At 42.5% G+C, this 16,461-nt stretch overlaps 1 protein-coding gene across 2 annotated transcripts in view; it reads left to right on the plus strand.

The window, feature by feature from the left end:
* Positions 1-16,461, plus strand: part of PTPRG (protein tyrosine phosphatase receptor type G) — a 595,254-nt gene that overhangs the window by 381,401 nt on the left and 197,392 nt on the right. For both annotated transcript variants that reach the window (XM_073644646.1, XM_073644647.1), the window contains exon 7: positions 14,713-14,870. In XM_073644646.1, the coding sequence (XP_073500747.1) occupies positions 14,713-14,870 (158 nt within the window). The remainder of the gene's footprint in view (positions 1-14,712; positions 14,871-16,461) is intronic.

Below are 16,461 nucleotides of genomic sequence, written 5' to 3' on the forward strand. Positions count from 1 at the left end.
GCTTTGCACACTCTTGGCATTCTCTTGATGAGCTTCAAGAGGTAGTCACCGGAAATGGTCTTCCAACAATCTTGAAGGAGTTCCCAGAGATGCTTAGCACTTGTTGGCCCTTTTGCCTTCACTCTGCGGTCCAGCTCACCCCAAACCATCTCGATTGGGTTCAGGTCTGGTGACTGTGGAGGCCAGGTCATCTGGCGTAGCACCCCATCACTCTCCTTCTTGGTCAAATAGCCCTTACACAGCCTGGAGGTGTGTTTGGGGTCATTGTCCTGTTGAAAAATAAATGATGGTCCAACTAAACGCAAACCGGATGGAATAGCATGCCGCTGCAAGATGCTGTGGTAGCCATGCTGGTTCAGTATGCCTTCAATTTTGAATAAAACCCCAACAGTGTCACTAGCAAAGCACCCCCCCACCATCAAACCTCCTCCTCCACGCTTCACGGTGGGAACCAGGCATGTAGAGGCCATCCGTTCACCTTTTCTGCGTCGCACAAAGACACGGTGGTTGGAAGCAAAGATCTCAAATTTGGACTCATCAGACCAAAGCACAGATTTCCACTGGTCTAATGTCCATTCCTTGTGTTCTTTAGCCCAAACAAGTCTCTTCTGCTTGTTGCCTGTCCTTAGCAGTGGTTTCCTAGCAGCTATTTTACCATGAAGTCCTGCTGCACAAAGTCTCCTCTTAACAGTTGTTGAAGAGATGTGTCTGCTGCTAGAACTCTGTGTGGCATTGACCTGGTCTCTAATCTGAGCTGCTGATAACCTGCGATTTCTGAGGCTGGTGACTCTGATAAACTTATCCTCAGAAGCAGAGGTGACTCTTGGTCTTCCTTTCCTGGGGTGGTCCTCATGTGAGCCAGTTTCTTTATAGCGCTTGATGGTTTTTGCAGATGCACTTGGGGACACATTCAAAGTTTGCCTAATTTTTCGGACTGACTGACCTTCATTTCTTAAAGTAATGATGGCCACCCCTTCTTCTTTACTTAGCTGCTTTTTTCTTGTCATAATACAAATTCTAACAGTCTATTCAGTAGGACTATCAACTGTGTATCCACCTGACTTCTGCACAACGCTAATGATGGTCCCAACCCCATTTATAAGGCAAGAAATCCCACTTATTATACCTGACAGGGCACACCTGTGAAGTGAAAACCATTTCCAATGACTACCTCTTGAAGCTCATCAAGAGAATGCCAAGAGTGTGCAAAGCAGTCCTCAAAGCAAAGGTGGCTACTTTGAAGAACCTAGAATATAAGACATATTTTCAGTTGTTTCACACTTTTTTGTTAAGTATATAATTCCACATGTGTTAATTCATAGTTTTGATGCCTTCAGTGTGAATGTACAATTTTCATAGTCATGAAAATACAGAAAAATCTTTAAATGAGAAGGTGTGTCCAAACTTTTGGTATGTACTGTGTGTGTATATATGTGTATTTATATCTCTCTATATATATTTATATATGTGTGTGTGTATATGTGTGTATATATATATATATATATATATATATATATATATATATATATATATATATATATATATATATATATATATATATATATATATATATATATATATATATATATATATATAACGCACCCCTGGGCCTGTGTCGCACAGCGTTGCGCATGCAGGAGCTTACCCGGAGCCGGATCTGTTGAGGGTTGTAGTCTCGTGGCGGTGACCCGGTCCGTGCCCAGGGAGTCAGACTAAGTGGCGTTGTATTAGCGGTAGATGTTGGACGACTACGCCACCCGTTGAATGCAGCGAAGGAGCTGCCGCTGCAGGGCAGACCGCTGAGGCCGGTGGTAGGATTGTGCAGCGTGGTAGTATCACCCCCAACGGGAGGGGTATGGCCTCAGGGCAGCCGACGTGGATGATGGGGGTAGCAGGAATCACTCAGAGACGATGCGGTGTAGTTCAGGGTCTTTACTGGTGATAAAGATAGACCCTCCCGGAGTACTGGCTAGCGATCGGGGCCTGGTCAGTCCTTGAGCAGATGGGATCTCCCCTGGCCAGGCGGAGTTGTAGGCCTCCCAAACTGACTGTACTCTTCTGGCTACCTTGCTAGAGGCGGGTATAAGTAGCCCACGTCCCTGAGTGTACCATGTGGTGCTCACCCGTATGGCCGGTGACTCGGGGCCTTCTAGTGGCGTCCGCTCCACGACGGCGGTGCTGGTCCCACGCGTGTGACCGTGCCTTCGGGTTTCTTGGCCAGAGGACCTGAAATCCCCTGCCGGGCGGTTTCTGCTGCTGGGTAAAGATTAGTCCCCACAGCCTCGGACTCCGGGTCCGGTGATAGCTTCTCAGTCAGGGCGAGCTCTGCAGCTGCCAGCCCCTGACTCCTTATAGCACTGCTCCCACAGAGCTCCTGATGTTCTTCTCCTATATCTGCTGCTCTTCTCTGTCTCTACTTCTTCTCTACTCACTAACCCTGCCTCAGCCCTAGGTTTATATAGGGGAAGTCCTTCCCCTCCCAGGACTGGGCAGGAGGTGTGGCATGCATAGGATCCCTTACCAAGAGACCTCCCACCTGCTCTCAGACATAACATAGCTGTTACTGTGGAAACCAGACCCCTGGGGTGCCATATATATATATATATATATATATATATATATATATATATATATATATATATATATATATATATATATATATAATATATATATATATAATATATATATAAATATATATATATATAAATATAATAATATATACGCACCCTATATGTTGTTGGATATATGTTCTATTACCCTTTAGTACACTATGTAGGTGGAGAATCACTTTGTCCACTGGCCTTGGTAGCCCATTATAGAGATGGGATGATGAGTCTTTCCGGCTATGTAGGCGGAGGAGGTGAGCTGTGACATCAGGTATTGTGAATGGTGGATCCTGTGTTATCTACCGTAGATACACTGTGTGCCGAATTATTAGGCAAATGAGTATTTTGATCACATGATACTTTTTATACATGTTGTCCTACTCCAAGCTGCATAGGCTTGAGAGTCAACTACCAATTAAGTAAATCTGGTGATGTGCATCTCTGTAATGAGGAGGGGTGTTGACTAATGACATCGACACCCTATGTAAGGTGTGCTTAATTATTAGGCAACTTCCTTTCCTTTGGCAAAATGGGTCAGAAGAGAGATTTGATGGGCTCTGAAAAGTCCAAAATTGTGAGATGTCTTGCAGAGGGATGCATCAGTCTTTAAATTTCCAAACTTTTGAAGCGTGATCACCGAACAATCAAGCGTTTCATGGCAAATAGCCAACAGCGTCGCAAGAAGCATGTTGGCCAAAAAAGGTGCAAAATAACTGCCCATGAATTGCTGAAAATCAAGCGTGAAGCGGCCAAGATGCCATTCGCCACCAGTTTTGCCATATTTCAGAGCTGCAACGTTACTGGAGTATCAAAAAGCACAAGGTGTGTGATACTCAGGGACATGGCCAAGGTAAGGAAGGCTGAAAAACGACCACCTTTGAACAAGAAACATAAGATAAAACGTCAAGAATGGGCCAAGAAAGATCTTAAGACTGATGAAATGAGAGTGACGCTTGATGGGCCAGATGGATGGGCCAGAGGCTGGATCAGTAAAGGGCAGAGAGCTCCACACCGACTCAGACGCCAGCAAGGTGGAGGTGGGGTACTGGTATGGGCTGGTATCATCAAAGATGAACTTGTGGGACCTTTTTGGGTTGAGGATGGAGTGAAGCTCAACTCCCAGACCTACTGCCAGTTTCTGGAAGACCACTTCTTCAAGCAGTGGTACAGGAAGAAGTCGGTATCGTTCAAGAAAAACATGATTTTCATGCAGGACAATGCTCCATCACATGCATCCAACTACTCCACAGCGTGGCTGGCCAGTAAAGGTCTAAAAGAAAAAAAAAATAATGACATGGCCCCCTGTTCACCTGATCTGAACCCCATAGAGAACCTGTGGTCCATCATAAAATGTGAGATCTACAGGGAGGGAAAACAGTACACCTCTCGAAACAGTGTCTGGGAGGCTGTGGTGGCTGCTGCACGCAATGTTGATCGAAAACAGATCAAGCAACTGACAGAATCTATGGATGGAAGGCTGCGGAGTGTCATCATAAAGAAAGGTGGCTATACTGATCACTAATTTTTTGTTTTTGTATGTCAGAAATGTTTATTTCTACATTTTGTGCACTGATATTGATTTACCTGGTGAAAATAAACAAGTGAGATGGGATTATATTTGGTTTTTATTAAGTTGCCTAATAATTCTGCACAGTAATAGTTACCTGCACAAACAGAAATCCTCCTAAGATAGCCAAATCTAAAAAAAAAAAACACTCCAACTTCCAAAAATATTAAGCTTGGATATTTGAGTCTTTTGGGTTGATTGAGAACATTGTTGATCAATAATAAAAATAATCCTCTAAAATACAACTTGCCTAATAATTCTGCACACAGTGTAGAGATGTTACGTCATTGTACAGGAGGAGGAGGAGTTGAGCTGTGACGTCACCGATTGTAAATGGTGGATCCTGTGTTATCTACTGTATAAAGAGGAGTTATCAGTCATTGTACAGGAGGAGGAGGTGAGCTGTGATATCACCTATTGTGTATGGTGGATCCTGTGTTATCTACTGTATATAGAGGTATTATCAGTCATTGTACAGGAGGAGGAGGTGAGCAGTGACATCACCTATTGTGTATGGTGGATCCTGTGTTTTCTACTATATATAGAGATATTATCAGTCATTGTACAGGAGGAGAAGGAGGTGAGCTGTGACGTCACCGATTGTGAATGGTGGATCCTGTGTTACCTAATGTTGGAATTCTGCCTGAGATGATAATTTTTACGCAGTTTCATTATCTCTACAGAACAGGAAGTGTCACCCTGTAGGACAAAGTGGGCAGGTTAAAAACTAAAAGATTTAAACTTTTTAAAATAAATATTGACATGGAATGTAAAAAATCACCAAAAAATGATTTCAACATTTTTTAACAGAACTTATGATTTAAAAAAAATACTTTGTTTTTTGATGACACATTCCCATTTATGGAAGCATTGCAAAACCTGCTCGACATCTTCTTAAAAAGTCAAATTCTTTAAAATAAAGTTCTTAAAATGTCATTCAAAGCAGCAGTTAATTGTTATGCTTGATGCTGTGCATGGTGCAGGAAAACAAATAAAATAACAATCTGTGTCCTGCACTGCCCCCTAGGGCCCCATATGTGGGAGGTTGCACTGAACTGATCGGCCACGCCCATGTTGCACCAAGCACCTTCTTTGCATATTTGAAGAAAGAGTGATTTGTGGCAAAAGCAGCAATGAATTTGGACACTAAGGCTGCGTGCCCACTATGCATTTTTCAAGCATTTTTGCCGCGGAATTTCCGCAGCGAAAACGCTTAAAAAACGCTTGGTAATACTTGCCTCATGGTCCTCAATGATAATCCGCATGTGCTGTGCACATGCTGCGGAAATTTCCACTGCCGATCATAATTGCGGAAAAATACGCAGCATATCCATTAATTTTGCGGACACGCAGCGTAATTGCCGCCATTGACTTGCATTGAAATGCATAATATCCGCGTCAGCACATTTGTACACATGGATAGTATGCGTTTCTTTGTGCGGATGGTACCCGGGTCTGGAGAAGATGAGACTCTCCTCCCGACCCGGGTATCATAAAACCTATTAAAAAAAGAATTTAAAATAAAAAATAAAGATTATACTCTCCTTCTGATGTCCTCCCGGTGTTTTCTCCCCTCCGTCTGGTCTGCTGTATGGGTCGCGGTGGTCTAAAAGGACCTGCGGTGACGTCATTGAGTCATGTGACCTGACACATGACTCAATGACGTCACCGCAGGACGTTCACACCACCGCGAGCCGCCCAAGACACCGGACGGAGCGGAGAAAGCACCGGGAGGACATCAGAAGGTGAGTATAATCTTTATTTTTTTACCATTCTTATTCTTTTTTAACTAACTTGGTCACACTACTATAAATCCTTGCCGGTTGCATGGATTTATATGGTGTGAACAAGTTGTCAAGCACTTTCCAAGTGAAGCTAAAATCACTTGAAAAGCGCTTGATAACCCGCATGCAAAAACGCTTGACAAACGCTTCTACCTGACGGGAAAAACGCATGTAAAATCCGCATGCGTTTTTCCTGCCAGGGAGAAGCGTAAAAAATATGCAGCATTTCTGCATCGTGGGCACATAGCCTAAAGGTAAAATTGTTATTATGGCGGTGTCACCTACATGGTGCTGTGCTTTGTTTGAGCAGTCATTTTCTGCTGACAGACTCCCTTTAACCTTGTATCCATCGCTCATTCATGTGTAGTGTAGTGTTTGATTCAGGACAACACTATTATAAATGACTACCCTTTTTATCACAGCTTTTACATTTTCACTTCTGTCTCTATTTGTGTTGCCTCTTGGAGAATTAAACAAGCGACAAAGTGAAGCTGTGAAGACTTTGGTATTAACTCCGCTTTTCATGAACTGTCATCATAACAAATTAGCATTTTTCTTCATTAGCATGTTAAAACCTACCTAGGATTGTGCTTATAGTTTGCCCCTGATATAGATATATATAATATTTTTATATATAGCCACAGCTCATTGTTAGGACCTGAAAGGATATAAAAGTCAGTACACGCTATGACCTATCATCCTCTTAGTTACAGACTATCTTTTCAGCACTACAGTTTGATTACTTGGGACCAAAACTTTTTGTGGACTCCTTTTTAACTGAGTCCACCCCCAAATACCACAGAAACCATAACAGTTGACTTTGCAGTTTCCAGTTTCAACTTAGTGGGGAAAAACACATACGGTACATATATACAGTTGAAATCAGACGTTTACATACACTATATAAAAATTTACATCTGCATGTTTTTCTCAGTATCTGACATGAAATCAGAATAAACCTTTCCCGTTTTAGGTCAATTAGAATTACCATAATTTTTAATATTTGCCAAATGCCAGAATAATGAGAGAGCGATAATGTTTTAAGGCATTTTTATTACTTACTGCAAAGTCAAAAGGTTACGATGTCTTTAAACAATTCTGGACTGCCCATATGATGTCATGTATTTTGGAAGCTTCTGATAGTTTTTTTTTTTTTTGGCAACATCTGAGTTAGAGACACAGCTGTGGATGTATTTTAATGCACACCTGAAACACACTGCTTCTTTGTGTAGCATCATGGGAAAGTCTAAAGGAATCAGCCAAGATATCAGGAAGAGAATTGTGGACCTGCACAAGTCTGGCTCACACTTGGGTACAATTTCAAGATACCTGAAGGTGCCTCGTTCATCTGTACAAACAATTATACGCAAGTACAAACAAGATGGGAATGTCCTGCCATCATACCTCTCAGGAAGGAGACGAGTTCTGTGTCCCAGAGATGAACGTGCTTTGGTCTGACATGTGCATATCAACCCAAGGACAAAAGCAAAAGACCTTGTGAAGATGATGGCGGAAGCTGGTAAGATTGTGTCAATATCCACAGTGAAACGAGTACTGTACCAACATGGGCTGAAAGGCCACTCTGCCAGGAAGAAGCCATTACTCCAAAAGAAACATAAAATAGACAGATTAATGTTTGCAAATGTACATAGGAACAAAGACCTTAATTTTCGGAGACATGTCCTGTGGTCTGATGAAACAAAAATTGAACTTTTTGGGCATAATGACCAGCGTTACATTTGGAGAAAAAAGGGAGAAGCTTGGAAGCCTAATAACACCATCTCAACTGTGAAACACGGGGGTGGCAGCATCATGTTGTGGGGTTGTTTTGCTGCAGGAGGCACTGGTGCACTTCACAAAATAGATGACATCATGACAAAAGATTATTATGTGGCAATACTGAAGCAACATCTCAAGACATCAGCCAGGATGTTAAAGCTTGGGCGGAAATGGGTCTTCCAAATGCACAATGACCCGAAGCATACTGCCAAAATGGTAGCAAAGTGGCTGAAGGATAACAAAGTCAATGTTTTGGAGTGGCCATCACAAAGCCCTGATCTCAATTCTATTGAAAATTTATGGGCAAGGCGACCTACAAACCTGGATCAGTTACACCAGTTTTGTCAGGAGGAATGGGCCCAAATTTCGACCAACTATTGTGAGAAGCTCGTGGAAGGATATCCCAAACGTTTGACCCAAGTCATTCAGTTGAAGGGCAATGGGGCCAAATACTAATGAAATGTAGGTAAACTTTTGACTTTGAACTAAGTAATAAAAATGTCTTAAAACATTCTCTCTCGCTCATTATTCTGCCAATTGGCAAATATTAAACATTATGGTAATCCTAACTGACCTAAAACGGGAAAGGTTTATTCTGATTTCATGTCAGATATTGTAAAAAAAAAAAAACATGCATATGTGTCTTGTTATATAATGTATGTAAACTTCTGGTTTCAACTGTATATATGTGACTGTGTGTGTGACTGCGTGTATATATGTCGCACTCGCACTCACACATACATTACATACACATACACTCGCACACATTTGCACACACTGGATCCAACTATATCACAGTTCCCTTGTAGCCGGTTGTAATTTTATAGCTCATGCCCAGTGGACAGTTGTGCCATGTAAATTTGCCCTGGGGCCACATGCGGGATGCCAATTGGGCAGCAGTCGCACAGGCATAACAAGCAGGGGGGGAATTTGTTACAGGGCAGCGTGAGTTTTTAGATCCAAGGCCAGTTTAGCAAACTGTATCTTTGCCTCCAGCTCAGGAAATCCTTCGCTCCGACTTTTAGCCCATAATATTGAACCTGGAGAAAGTTCGATAATGACTGTAGGGCAAATACATAACATTCCTACTGTATCTAATTTAGTGGAGTTGGAGGACTTGTCCAATAAGTCTTTTAATTGGCGAGTATATAAATTAGCTGTAATAATGACGGGAGGCGGGACACTTACTCTGACTTTACGGAGCAGTTTTCGGTGACTTCATCCACTTTCAGATACTTTTTTTTTTTTATCTACAGACATCGAATTGTCAAAAATCAGACATGAAGCGTACACCTCGAATTTTAAACAGGCTCCACATAGTGATATTCCTGCCGGTCTATCATTCATTATGTTCTCCCAAATAGTTAAACTAAAGGACAGAATTAAATGAAATGTAGACTGCTTAATACACTGTGTATTTAATATGAAAATCATCCATTATTCATAGCTGGAATTTGAATAACTTAGAATTTAGCGTTCCTGTTCTTCTATCACTTTGATGAACAATTAATTATTAAAAAATGGTACTGTCGGCATATGGTGAGGACTTCTGTACGTTCTCTGTACTACTCCTGGTACACGAGCTTTGTAATTCTCCTATAGAGAACCTCAACATGGGGGATACATTACACAATGCTTCTTAACGAGCTCAAAAAAACGCAATGTTGGGGATTAGGATGTATTAAAACAGTTTTAGCAAATGTTTTATTGTGCTTGAACAAGTCATTTACATTGGCATGAAATACTTCTGAAGAGGGTGAAACTTCTCTACGATGGATCTAAAGGTGGTCATGTAAATTAGACTAAAGTTTAGGAAGACTAAACATTTCATCTAAAACAAAGTGTTCGTTTGGTGAAATGTAACATCGAACAATCATTCTAGACCACCAATGAGAGATTGTCATCATTTGGAAAGAAGTCAGCCATTTTGAATTTTTGGTCCAAAGGTCCGGTGCCGTTGACAAATATGGCGTGAAGTATATATGGCTAGTTGCCTACATCAACAGTGTGATTTTTCACTAAATGACCAAACGATCACTTGTTCAACTCTACTTCTATAGAAATGAGAACCCCGGAGATTGTCAGGTTGGAGATGATTCGAAGGGTTCTCATCCGGCAGCCACAGACTACTGACATGGCTGCTAGACTAGGGTCTTCCAATTTTTTTTTTATAATCTCTTTAAATTCAGAAACCCAAGTCATTCATCAAGTCCGAAACACCCTGATCCCCACCCCACCCCGAGTCTCTTTTTAGACGTCCACATATTGGGCACCCCCTGCCATCGACTGGGAAACGTGCCAGCAAGTGGTGAATTCTCCTGCAGTGCCTGCCCAGAGAATGTGGGCCTTTACATAAATTATATTTAAGTAGATGGTCTGCTTGGGTAGATCACAGGTAAGACTTGTCCTCCAAAACTCAAGACACTCTTCACTTTCAGATGCTAGTCCTGTAAGGACGACTCCCTGTGGATTCATGATAAAATCGTAATGGCCCAGTGGTTTGCACTGTTGCTTTGCAGCCCTGGGGTCCTGTGTTCAGATCCCACCATGGACAACATCTACAAGGAGTTTGTATGTTCTCCCCGTCTTAGCGTGGTTTTTCTCTGGGTTCTCTGGTTTCCCTCCAAATTCCAAAGACATTCTGATAAGGAATTTAGATAGTGAGCCCCAATGGGGACCGTAATAACCAGGTCTATAAAGCGCTGCAGAATTTGATGGTGCTATATAAGCAAAAGTGTTGCTCCATGGGTCAACCACATTTTGCCCACTGTAGACACTTTTTGATAAATAGCTAAAAGCTCATCTATTGATATGATACCCCTACCATTTTTTTCTCCTCTTGGTTATCCATTCCATATCTCCCATACACACAAAGGTGGGAAAAATCTACTGCCAGACCCCTGGCAGTGGCTTTTCTCACTTGAGAACAAAATTATTGGTCCTTTGAATTCAACCTGCCCAATCCGTCGTTCTCCTGACATTATCGGTTAGGAGGCCTCCTTGCACTCTTGATGGTAGGACAACCTCACCGAAATGGGCAACTTTGGACCCCTTTTAGAAAGAGTGCATCTCACACCTTTATTGAGCCCTACAGTCAAGGGTCATTCAGTGGAAATGACCCCTTTTAAGTGTTTTCACTGTTACACCATTTTCTTTTCACCATCATATTTCTCAGTCGTATGTTGTAGTAAATGTCGACTTTTCTCCTTTTTAATGGCTTACGAGTTAATGTGTTATCCTTCCAGCGCCTTCTCTGACAAGGCGTTTACAGCCTGTCTTCTGACTCTATTACTATTGCAGTCATGTTTCCTTTTGCAGAGATAAAAATTGAACAGAATATGTTATTCACTGAAGATGTCCAAAGAAATGTTTGATTCCCCGCAAATCTCTTCTTCTATATGTTGAATATTGTGTCTTGGGGATAAAATATGGTATTGTAGCAAATCTTTAGAACCCTACTTCCCAATAACTGGATATTGATTTCTTTTGTGCGGACTCCATCTCTGGGATTCCTCTCTCAGTTGTTATAAGTCGGTCGCCTCCATTGTGATGCTTTTTGGTTTATCGTAGGATGATGACAGTGTGTGGGTGTCCTTTTGTAATCTGCTCAGAAGAGTCCGCCATCTGACAACTCCTCTGATGTCCTCGGTTGTCATGTTCATCTCGGAGAATGGAAGGAACAGCTGTCATCTGCCAGTTCCTCCATTATTTTTGATTATCTGAGGTGCTTGTCATTTGACAACTTCTTTATGATCTTTTAGGAATTCTGTGCTAGACTTTCCGAACATCCCATTTTTTTTAAAGTCCTTGTGATAGACCTTAGTCATTGCCTATTGACTTTACCGTGTACTGAGGGTCTAATGACTCGCTCCCAGGGCCGTGGGGTACTCAGCAGCCGGGCCTCCGGTTGCCGGGGGATATCACGGTGGCTGGCCCAGTCCGTGACCCAGGGCGGTCAGTGCAAAAGGCAAATATTTTTACAGGGTTTTAGGGAAAGTGTTCGTGACGCCACCTGTGGAATGCGGCTAAGGGGTGCCGCCGCTGTGGAGCAGTCCTCTGGAGCTGGTGTTACGGCAGCAGGGATGGTGTGGCTCTCCACAGGTAGAGCAAGCTCCAGGGCAGTGTAAGGTAGTGTGGGTTGCGCTGGGTTTTGTAGTGCAGGGAGGGAATGATGCTGCAGACGAAATAATGGACAGAGGCGGTGCGGTGCAGTCATCCGAGTCTTTACTCACAGTTCTTTAGTTCCTCAGGGTGCACTGTCAGCTTACAGCCTCCCGCGTCGCTCTGCGTTCACCAGGCAGGGGTTCAATGCTTCCTCAGGTAGATCAGGGGTACCTGGCAGAACCCCACTTTCACGTGTTCCTATTTAGACTGTCTTCACACTGGGTCTTTCTCCCTCCCGCCCTGCGCTGCCCACTCTCAATCCCGCTCGGGTGCTCTGAAGTCCCTCCTGTCCGTCGGAGTTCACAGACCTGCTTGACCCTCCTGGGGATTAGAATGCCGCAGCGATCCCTCTGTCTTCTGACAGATTCGGGGCGTACGGGTGCCGTCCTGCACTTGCCGTACCCCCTAGGATCTCTTCTTAGAACGGAGCCTACTCCCTGCTCCCCTCCTGGGCCTCTGACACTGGGCCCTACTTGTGGAGCAGAGCTCCTAGTGAGACTCTGCTCCTGGACTGTTCTTCTGAAAAGCTCTCCTCTACTCGACCTGCCACCCTAAGATGGCTTCCCTATATATACTCCTACCAAAGTGCTCCCCCTAACTACTTCCTCCACCCACACCCACTACTGGTTCCCCCTACCTCTGGGTTCCCCCCACTCCAGCCAGGGTCAGGGCTCAGCAGGAAACATACATTGCGTCTTGCCCTTCCAGCCGGCCTGGAGCAGTGTAGTGTTGGATGCAGGTGTTTGGGTTCCGGGCAGCACTCCTTCCTTACCTAAGGGAAGGAGACACCACACCTCTGAGTGAGGTGCAGTACCTCTGTGGCAACTGAACCCTCAGGGGCGCCACACTAACATACAATAACATACAATAACATTTTTGGGAAATGAGTGGATCCAACTATCTAAAAAAAAAAAAAAATGTCAGCAGGTTTTTGATTTGTAGCATGATGTAGGGGCGGAGACCCTTATTCCAGCGATGTGTCACTTAGTTTGCTGGGTGCAGCAGTTATGATAGAATCACAGTTTTCTCTGCTGTAGATCTAGCAGAGCTCGGAATGCTGAGCTCTGTATAACCCCGCCCACACTACTGATTGGTTGCTAATCAGTGCTGGGGGCGTGGTTAGACTAGGAAGCACAAGACACCTAGTCCTGTAGTGATAATCTCCTGCTGATAAATCACTGATTTTATTGAACCTGCAAAACACAGCCTAGTAAGTCATACATTGCTGGAATCAGGGTCTCTGCCCCTACATCATGCTGCTCTCAGGTCACAGGAAAAACCTGCTGACGGATTCTAAAGAGAAGCCATCACATTGAATATTGTGTCCGAACTGAAGACCGTATGATATCAAGTAGAAGGAACTGTTATGTGGGGGAAAAATGACTTTTCTAGGACTAAAACATTATCTATCCTTCGCATTGGTCATTAATATCCAATTGGTTGGACTCCAACATGCAGCACCTCCACGGATCATCTGTAAAATTCTTGTGACAATGGAATGGAGCCAAAACACCGCAACTCCATACTCTCCTAGTGGCCATTCTCTGGTACTGCAGCTCAGATAACATTCACTTTAATAGGAGCTGAGGTTCAGTAACTAAGTACATGGTATATAGATCTGCCAGAGTTCCTGCTCTGTACGCTCTATCAGCTGCTTTAGGACTTGGTAACAGCTGATCCGATATGACATTGATGACGTATTGTAAAGTTAGGGTCACACAAGCTTCTATTCTCCTATGCGAGAGAATCTAGTCGATTATGCTAAACACACTCTGATCAGAGTGTGATCCGATTTTCTTGGATGAGAAGATGGGGGAAAAAATTTCTTCATCTTCTCCATTCTCAGTCATTGGAAATCAGATTGCACTCAGATGTCATCAGAGTGCAGTTCAAATTTTTTTCCATGGACTCATTGACTTGCATGGCCGAGTGCAATCCGAATATAGGATCAAACTAGGACCTGCTGCAGAGTCTGTGCAAGGAAAAAAATCAAATATATGCACGGCCCCTTAGAATTGGTCTGATGTTTTATCGCATCACACTCGGACTGAAAATATATTTGCCCTTTATTTCTATCTTGCATATTATTCCTGTAAATCCTGCCATATCTATGCCTAGCAGTCCAGTGGGCGGTCCTAATCAGTGTTGCCTGCCTTTCCTGTATGTGCATCACAAAGTAGCACCTCCCACTGGACTGCAATTTAAGGAATAGAAATGAATTAATAAAACACAAGATATATCTAATATTTTGCTACAAAACTTATCAATCTGCTCCTCTCCTTCCCGCCTATACCTTGCTCCCCACCGGTCGGTGCAGGACAGGTTCCCTTTAAATGGAAATCATTGGTGCGTAGGTGAATGGGCTTCCTATCAATATGGCTCCATTGTGTCTTGGTGGGATTAAGATTGGAAAACTATAGATTAAACTGGGGGCCAATGTAGATACATTATTCTCTGTGATTTGTGAGACTATTAATATCCAACGTCCTGATCATAATACAGCACGATGTACACGATGGCATGAAATCTACTGTGTAACAAGGGTTAACTATTTCCGTATAAACGCTCCGCATACCATAGGGATATAAATTATTCAGCGGAGAGTGACGAATTTCTCTGCATATTTGCATCTATTAACCGTAGTGACATCTGTATAACACTCGCTGGTTACAACGAGGGTAAAATCCAGTGATCACCAAAAAAAAAAAACCTAAACGCAACATAAATTATAATAAAATGTCTTCTATATGATTTTTATTTTATTTTTTTATTTCATTTTTTTAATTTTTTTTTTCTTTTTTTTTTTTTTCAGAAAAAGAAACTTTTCTGGATCCATTTATCTTGAGGGATTTACTGCCGGCAACTTTGGGTAGTTTTTACCGATATACGGGATCCCTTACGACGCCGCCATGTAGTGAAATAGTGGAGTGGGTCGTATTTAGCAGACCCGTCCCCATCTCGTATCAGCAGGTAAGTCACCAAGGGGTTACGTTTCGCCCTAAAATATTTCTGATGGAATGTTTGGAAAACTAAAGGAAGCCAAAAACTAACGAAAAGTCAGCACCGAAACCCGTGTAGCATCATAAATGGAAGAAAAGGGGCAGAACTGTCCATTCTACTTACTCGGATCTTGCTAGCAGATTTTACAAAACAATCTACATATATTATTAAATAATGTCTTAGACCTAATGAGGCTGGTGTACTTACTTTGAAACTCCAAGATGTCTGTTTTGAAAGTTTTCCTGACTTGATATTAGGATGAGCGTTTTAGTTAGACTTGTTAACATTCAAAAAGGAATATACAGCCATTCTGATATGCAGATTAAAGTACACCAGTCACTTCAGGTCCAAGAGAGCTTATTTCAAGGATATGGACACCTTCAGAGTGTTTTTTGTTTTCTTAAATGCATGTGTTTTAGGTAAAAATTTTACTTTTACTATTGGGTCCTATAAAAAGTTTTTTTTTTTTCTGGCTCTTTTTTTCCATGCTTTTTGCTGGCTGCGGAATGAGTTAACACAGAATGGGTCAGTGAGCTCCTTCTGACAGCTCCTTAATGTGTCTTTTTCTGAATGCCTATGTGCTGATTTATAACCACAGAGTGCATCTTTTAGGGACATCTGCTAAGATTTCCTTTTTAGGAAATAGCTGGTGATTGCAGATTTTCCAATGCCTGCGGCACTTGCTCAATACTGTGAGTAACTGCAGACTTGAGCCCAAGCCTGGACAACCCTTCTTTGTGTCTGCAGACTTGTGACTCCTCACAGAGCGCACATTTCACGCTGTCTGATTCTCCAGTGCTGGCAGCAGGTGGGCGCATGATAACAAGTATGTAATTTGCATAGATTCGGTCACGTGTCAACTGGACATGGGTGGACTCATTCGATACAAGTACCGGTATATAGAGCGAGGCCGGTCACGTCTAGTCGGAATGTTCAAAGCTTATGTGCACACGGAGTCTTTTTGGCAAATTCTTGGCCTGGAAACTGTTTGGAGAGTTTCTGCTCAGTTACCACTCCAATAACTTCTCGAATAACTGTGTGCACATAGCCAAACACTGCTTCAGGGAACTCAGGTTTTTTGACCACCTTTAAAAAAAAAACAACTTATAACTTTACAAACTCGTTCTCAAAACCAGCTCACTGATGGATTTTCAGTTACCTCATTCTGCAGCCAGCAATGTGAATTTTAACAAAGCGCTTGTAGAAGCTAAACCATGCAATGTTTTTAATGAAACCCAATGGCAAAAACATATTTGTAGCCCCAATTTGATAGCTTTAAGTAAAAAATAAAAAGAAAAGTGCCTCTGAAAGTGTCCACATCCTTTATCAATGTATGCTGTTTGTAGTGTGAAATCTAATGACAGCTCCTTCGGAGTAATGGAAAAAAGGGCTGAAGTCCAAAAAGTTCAAGCTTTTCCCCCTGCAGGATGGGGCACCTATTTTTGTGACATGTTCTATGGGCCACCACCCTATTTTGGTCTTATTCTGTTTTGAATTACAATGTAAAATGACAAAAATATAATATATATATATATATATATATATATATATATATATATAT

The sequence above is a fragment of the Phyllobates terribilis genome, unplaced genomic scaffold (assembly GCF_046119375.1).
Source record: "Phyllobates terribilis strain yellow unplaced genomic scaffold, ASM4611937v1 Scaffold_8__6_contigs__length_399053987, whole genome shotgun sequence".
Taxonomy (NCBI): Eukaryota; Metazoa; Chordata; class Amphibia; order Anura; family Dendrobatidae; genus Phyllobates; species Phyllobates terribilis.